We start from the raw sequence: 7561 nt of genomic DNA on the forward strand, positions 1-7561 counted from the left end.
GATAGGCTGCACTCTCAGTGATGTCACTGGCTCCTAGTGATTGGATAGGCTGCACTCTCAGTGATGTCACTGGCTCCTAGTGATTGTATAGGCTGCACTCAGTGATGTCACTGGTTCCTAATGGCTGGATAGGCTGCACTTTCCGTGATGTCACTGGCTCCTAGTGACTTGATAGGCTGCACTCTCAGTGATGTCACTGGCTCCTAGTGATTGGATAGGCACCTAGACATTGTGTACACTTTAATAACAATATGGCTCAGTTGAGCCATATTTTGTTTCCACTATAGGGACAATTTCTGACCACAAAGAAGAAGTTATTTCCATCCATGTTGGTAAAGACAAACGGTTTAATACATGACAATACACAGTCACATGGTAACAAAAGAGACAGAGTGCGGGGTAGGGATGAGGTCACATGACACTGATCCAGTCAGGTTAGTACTGCTGCTTGACAAATTCCATCATCTTTGAGAAAAACTTCTCCATCTCCTCCTTCAGCGGTTCTGTCTTTTCCTTGGTCTGTGCAAACAGTTGCCTAGAAAAATAGGTCACCATTACAGTCTGTCAGCTCTATGGTTCATTTTATCACCTTTGCTATCATGGAACTGGTAGTCCAGCATGAGGGAATAGGACTGGTACCCGGACAGCAGGCCGTGGGACCGGTACCCGGGCAGCAGACCGTGGGAACGGTACCCGGGCAGCAGACCGTGGGACCGGTACCCGGGCAGCAGACCGTGGGACCGGTACCCGGGCAGCAGACCGTGGGACCGGTACCCGGGCAGCAGACCGTGGGACCGGTACCCGGGCAGCAGACCGTGGGACCGGTACCCGGACATGTATGTAAGATGTAACTCACCCAGCCTGAGCCTGGATTTCGCCATTATCCAGCTTGTCCTTCAATTCCTGTGTGCTCGTCTTTAAAGTTTCAAACATGTTCTGGAAGAAGTCAGTCAACTGCTGCACACCTGTGGCCTCTCTCTTCACCACCCCAGCTGCAAACGGACAAGGGACATATATACTATATTACTATTATATACTGTGTTATTGTTATATACTGTGTTACTATTATATACTATATTACTGTTATATACTGTGTTACTATTATATACTATAATTACTATTATATACTGTGTTACTGTTATATACTATATTACTGTTATATACTGTGTTACTATTATATACTATATTACTGTTATATACTGTGTTACTGTTATATACTATATTACTATTATATACTGTGTTACTGTTATATACTGTGTTACTATTATATACTATATTACTGTTATATACTGTGTTACTGTTATATACTATATTACTGTTATATACTGTGTTACTATTATATACTATATTACTGTTATATACGAAAACTATAAGTAATCAGGCGCAATAAAAATTATTAAATCAAAAAGGTAATTAATAACCACAGCTCCAATTAGATATTGTGCTGCTCCCAAAAGAATAACTGGAACTCTTAAAGAAAGAACAGAAATAATTGACGGAGCGCACTGTGGTGATTACATTATTTGGTACTTATGTAGTATCTGGGCTGCCGATTTTTTGATTGTATGCCTTAAGTTAAGGCATACAATCAGATGCGATGCGATATCGCATCGCATCGCATACGACCATATCGCATGCGATGCGATGACCCGATTTTTCCATAGGATTCAATGTTAAAATGGACTGAGTCCATTTTAACATGGAATTCAATGGGAAAAAGGGGTCCTTTTCATACCCCTACTATCCAAGTGGGCATGGAGTTGGATATAAACCTGTGGCGAGCGTAGCGAGCCACCGAGCCCGAAGCGTGGCGAGCGAAGTGTGGCGAGCGGACGGTATTCTGTGTCCGCTCGCCACAGGTTTATATCCAACTCCATGCCCACTTGGATAGTAGGGGTATGAAAAGGACCCCTTTTTCCCATTGAATTCCATGTTAAAATGGACTCAGTCCATTTTAACATTGAATCCTATGGAAAAATCGGGTCCATCGCATCGCATTCGATATGATCGGGTGCGATGCGATGGACCCGATTTCAAAATCGGCAGCCCAGTTACTACATAAGTACCCATTATTTAAAAAATAAATTCAGAAATGATTGAAAACATAAATACAACATCAACACATTTATTGTAATAAAATACGTATAAAACCAAATAGGCAATGTCAGGCATTAACCCCACAACTGATAACTTTTACTATTATGTACGATGGTTTACGTCCTGAAGACGGGACTTATCCTGAAACATTGAAGTGCTAATAAAGGACACGACTTTTAAAGCAGTTCCAGACTTGAGGCTGAGTTCCACTGTTGTATCCATGGGGGGTGGCAGCAGATGCTGGACCTATAGATTGTAAGCTTGCGAGCAGGGCCCTCCTACATTTTGACTGTCTGTAAATACCCTGTTTTGTTGTATCACTGTCCCCTATGTAAAGCGCAACGGAATATGCTGCGCTATATAAGAAACTGTTAATAAATAAATAAATGTGAATACAGGATGCACTACAACCAGTATACTGTATGTACAGGATATGTTATTACAGTATTTATCAGGTTTTCCAGCATAATAATACATACATGTTACACGGCGCGTGTTCTCATACGTCTTATAAGCGAAATGCGGAATCGGCAGAATATAACGATTTTGCGGATTCGCAGTAATTAACTTTTAGAGAGGTTTAGCAGACAAACATTAACATGGGGACTAATTATAAATTCCATCCCCTGTGAGCCAGGCGGACGGACCGCGGTGAGTGCAGTCATAATGGGATGAAGATGTACTCAGCCTTAAGGTGTCTCGCGGCAGTGTACGGACACCCGACCTTCCCGGGCGGCAGGCACGCATGCGATCCACCCCAATTTGTTGTGATGGACTGTATGCATTCCTGCTTCCCACCCATCGCGCCGCCAGGATTGAGGTCCAAGGTCGGACGGCCAGCAGGTCCGACCCCCCAACAGTATGCCAGGGACAGCCAATTTGGTCCGATTTAACGGCCCGATTGGTTGCAATCAGCCAAAATCGGACCAAATCCCCTCAGTGTATAGGGGATTATAGCCTTTAGAGAGAGATAAAGTACCAGAGAAAAACAGCTCCTAACTGTCAGTGTGTGTTTGAAAAATCAATAATATTTTTGCTGTTCCATATACTACTTTGACATGACCTTTGCAGGAAATATGGCAGCTTGCAGTGAACAACTTACACAGCTAAGTGAGAACAACAATGTATGACACAGGTATCGAGTACGTCTTACCCTCCAAGCTGCTGATGGTGATGATCAGCACAGCCAAAGCCAAGACCTTCATGTCTGCGGTGATGTAAGTCCTGGAATATAACACATAGGTCCCTGTTACTGGCCAGTTCAGCAGCAATCCCATGCATAGACATCGTTGGACATAGGGGCACTCAGTTAAGCACCCCCCCCCCCATTACATTATTTACACACACACACACACACACACACACACCCCCCCCCCCCCCATGCTGGACACTTCTATAGTTGTCTCATCTACGCTAGCTTCTATAACCTGCGCTGGTGGTAACGGCAATGCATCACCTGTATTCTTACACAGGTACAGTTTTGATATGACAGGTTTATCTACTGCAAAAAATGCATTCGGACCGCCCAGTGACCCCACTCCATAACCTTACCCCCAGAAAAATTGGGACAATTATTTTGGAAGTTTTGAAGCCCACCAGAGAAGAAGCAAAACGTTATACAGCCGATGTCACTGAGAAGTATTGGTCATTGCCGGTGTCTGGCACAGGGGGTGAAGGTGACTCACCTGCTGTAATAGTCTGCAGATAATCCTCTATTCCTGGGATGATGTGCAGGTCCTGGAGATGCCCCTTATATACTTAGATGTCCCTGGCCGGAGCAGCCCTGTGCTGTTCCCATTGGCCTCTAGGTGCTGACAGACTGATTACCCAACTGAGGTTTAAAGGTCTCTGAGCCTCCAACGTGGAGTCCCGTTATCTCTCTGGTGTATGCTGATTATGTGTTGTGGGATAAATCAGGAGTGAGTATGGACCTCGGTCTGCCAGTCTCTCGCACTGAGTGATCGTGTCCGGGAACTGGCCCTATCCAGGACTGTGGCTTCTCCGGTGTACAATGTGCCGCATCCATTCCTGGGCCTATGAGAGGTCCTTAGTGGAATGCTGCAGTTATTGGTTGGTACTTTATCTCTCTCACTAGCATACTAATATTACACCGTGGCAGGGATACTGGTGGCCCTGTATGGTGCAGGTGGGGTAGATTCCGGGGTGTAGACTGGACCTGAGTCCGAGCTCCCTATTCTGGGCATAGGGGAGTCTGTGTTAGACATCCAGCGTGCCAATACTAATGATGGCGGCAGGTGCGGCTCTGGGCAGAGCCCTATGGATACTAACTTTAGTATAAGATAATTGCTGGATGCCCCCAGGCATGTGGGCATGCTGGGGAAGTGGCTGAGCGATGGCGCGATTGTGGGCATGCCATCACTATAACCGTACAGCGAGGGTGTGGATACAATGACGCGATTCAGCGAGTGTTACGCCATCAGCTGACAGGTCTGCCCACTTCACTGGACGGGTGGGTGACATGCCCACTCTTCACAGGGAGCGTATACAAGCTCTGAATTGTGGCAAGGTATGCTGGGACTTCATAGCACTTTGGGGCATATGTACTAAGCCTATGGGGGAGATAAAGTACCAACCAATTAGCTCCTAGCCACCATGCTACAATCCTCAGCCAGAGATAAAGTACATAAGAGCAGATGTGCTAAATGGCATTATGTGGGAGAAGTGCGATAAGTGGACATTACATACGCTGATAGCACTTCTCTCCCATGTACTAAAGTGGGGATGTGTCTGAAATGACAGGATGGTACTTTATCTCCCCCCACGGCTGAGTACATCTGCCCCCTGGAGAGCCACGAGAGGTCCCAGCCTGTTATTGAGGCAGTATCATGTGCCTGTTGTTACTATGGAGACCATGGAGAGGAGATGTCTGCACCTGAGCACAGATGCCTCATATCAATGTGCTCTTTGCTTCTGCACTATCTCAGGCTGCTCTCTGTGACCCTCCATATCTGCCGGTGACTGTGCAAACTACACGCACTGACGGCCTTTCCTGGACCCATCACCCAACTCCAAGGGTCATGAGGAGCAATGGCTGACACAGGATAACTGCTTATTGGTTCCATGTCTGTGTCTGACTCTGCTTTCAGCTGTGCACAGACTGGATGTGACAGCATTCCTGACGTATTCCACAACATCTAACACAGTTACAGCCAGGGCTGGATTAGGCCTTTGGGGAGCCCGGGTCACTTTAGACAGGGGGGCCCTCTCCTACTTGTCATTACTGGCCGCAAACTGCACAGGAAAATATAACACTGTAAAGGCAGTATAAACTTGGTAAATGGCCTGTGAGGTACAGAAGGACATGAAAAGCCTGCATTTGTCCCTCTGTACCTTACTCTGTAGGAGACCTCACAGGCTCAGCGCTGCCTCTGAAAAACCCTACCATGATGAGGCCGCTGCTGTCCTCCATGGGCCTGAGAAGCATGTGATGAGCTCCACCAATCAGAGCTCAGCACAAGCCTATTAGCCTCTGACCTATTGTGCAAAGTATCATGGGACATAAGGTGCCCATACACTGAGCCAGATTTATCTGACCAGAAATCTGACTAGTTTTCCCTTGAAATTCTGCTGCCTCTCCCCTGGGAGGCTTTATCCGATTTTGCTCTTGATGTACATGTGATCTGCATGCAATTTGATCTCATCTAAAGCGCATGTACCTGATTTGGTTGGGCGCCCAGCAAAATGCAGCTATGTGGTCCCTGTAGCTGCTAGGGGGTATGGGCAGCGGACCTTGCAAGAAGCAGCGGCGGCTGGGTACTATGGTAGCGACATTTGCCAGGAGCTGGGGCGGGATGCAGAATTTTGAAGTGACTGGCCTGATGTTCATTGGCTGAGAGAATTCTCTCATCCAATCAGATGGAAGGCATCTCATTGGCTGACAGAATTCTCTCAGCCAATGAACATCTGGCCAGTCACTTCAAAATTCTGCATCTCGCCCCAGCTCCCGGCCAACGTCGCTACCGTAGTTCCCAGCCGTCGCCACTTCTTAGAAGATCCGCTGCCCGCCCCCACCGCCATCTGCTGCTCGCTGGACCCTGCCGCCATCTGCTGCTCACCGACCGCTACTAGGAGCTGCTCGTCCCAGGTGCCCCACTGCCCACCACTGCCGCACGGACCCGCTGCTGGTTGCAAATACACCTGAATTGGACCCGACACATCGCGGGTGCTAAAAAGCACCCGCAATGTGCCACTAATGGGTCAGATTGCGAGACATCTGATGTCCCGTCGGTGCAAGCACAGGGTCCGGGTCCGATGCGCACGGGACCACGCATCGGACCCGACAGCATGTCACGCACAGACGATTTGGTCCGATTTCATGTACAGATCCGTCGGAATCGGCCAAAATCTGACCAAATCGGCTCAGTGTATGGGCACCTAAGTCAGCTCCCAGTAATGGACCGCACACTTGTGCAGTCAGTGTGTCTTGGCTTCCCATGCTCAGCACCATTAATCATGGTCACATTGGCAGATAGGTGACGCTGAGCACTACCCCCCTCCATGCACAAAACCTTTAGCTAACAAAAAAAAAATACATGCTGACCACAGGGGGCCTTAGATAGAGGGTGGCCCAGGGGTACTGACCCCCGAGCCCCCCTTAATACATCCAGAGTAACCCCCGGCAACCGACCATGGTTGTGTTATAAGCTCGGTGTCCATTGTCACTGCACTTACTGTAGTTGACTCAAACTCCCCTGCAAGCGCATTATCACTTCTGTGGGGGGTGTGAGTCTGAGGCATCCTATTGGGAAGTACCGCTACAAGCTCCTCCCCTTTCGCACATCCATGTGTCCGAATGTGCCTGGTCTGAGACACCCGCTTCAGCGTCTGACTCAGTAGGTACCTATTGCCGCCAGACTTTTTTTTTTCAATCGTTTCCACCCGTGAGATGGCGATAACCGAACAGACACCACAGCAGAACCCAGACCGCCATGACCCCCTTCTCAGTGTAAGAGCAGAAACCCTCTTATGTTCACAGCTTTTCAAAAATAACAAAAACAACAACTGGAGCAGACGATTGTGTATCTGGGATGTTGCAGCAATACTCAGGTGACCTGGCCGCGTCCTTGTACACAGATCAGGATAGTCAGGTGACCTGGCCGCGTCCTTATACACGGATCAGGATAGTCAGGCGACCTGGCCGCGTCTATATACACAGATCAGGATAGTCAGTCGAACTGGCCGCGTCCTTGTACACGGATCAGGATAGTCAGGCGACCTGGCCGCGTCCTTATACACGGATCAGGATAGTCAGGCGATCTGGCCGCGTCCTTATACACGGATCAGGATAGTCAGGCGATCTGGCCGCGTCCTTATACACGGATCAGGATAGTCAGGCGACCTGGCCGCGTCCTTATACACGGATCAGGATAGTCAGGCGACCTGGCCGCGTCCTGATACACGGATCAGGATAGTCAGGTGACCTAGCCGCGTCCTTATACACGGA

The 7561-nt window shown here is 48.2% G+C and overlaps 1 protein-coding gene across 1 annotated transcript; it reads right to left on the reverse strand.

Annotated features, from left to right (window-relative positions):
• Window positions 1-327: 327 nt before the first annotated feature.
• On the reverse strand, window positions 328-3871 carry APOA2 (apolipoprotein A2). The gene is made up of 4 exons (XM_083165845.1): window positions 3783-3871; window positions 3251-3321; window positions 857-992; window positions 328-535 (listed from the first exon to the last, which is right to left on the reverse strand). The coding sequence occupies exons 2-4, from the start codon at window positions 3300-3302 to the stop codon at window positions 436-438; spliced, it is 288 nt and encodes a 95-aa protein (XP_083021971.1). The 5' UTR covers window positions 3303-3321; window positions 3783-3871; the 3' UTR covers window positions 328-435.
• Window positions 3872-7561: the final 3690 nt, after the last annotated feature.

Source organism: Crinia signifera, chromosome 12, assembly GCF_055691185.1.
Source record: "Crinia signifera chromosome 12, ASM5569118v1, whole genome shotgun sequence".
Lineage (NCBI taxonomy): Eukaryota > Metazoa > Chordata > Amphibia > Anura > Myobatrachidae > Crinia > Crinia signifera.

Excerpts from the sequence above, each read along its gene's own strand:
- APOA2 (XM_083165845.1), bottom strand. The coding sequence starts at position 3,302 with ATGAAGGTCTTGGCTTTGGCTGTGCTGATCATCACCATCAGCAGCTTG. Across the intron at positions 993-3,250 it reads CACCATCAGCAGCTTGGAGG|CTGGGGTGGTGAAGAGAGAG; the intron begins GTAAGACGTACT and ends GTCCGTTTGCAG. Across the intron at positions 536-856 it reads GAAATCCAGGCTCAGGCTGG|GCAACTGTTTGCACAGACCA; the intron begins GTGAGTTACATC and ends CTATTTTTCTAG.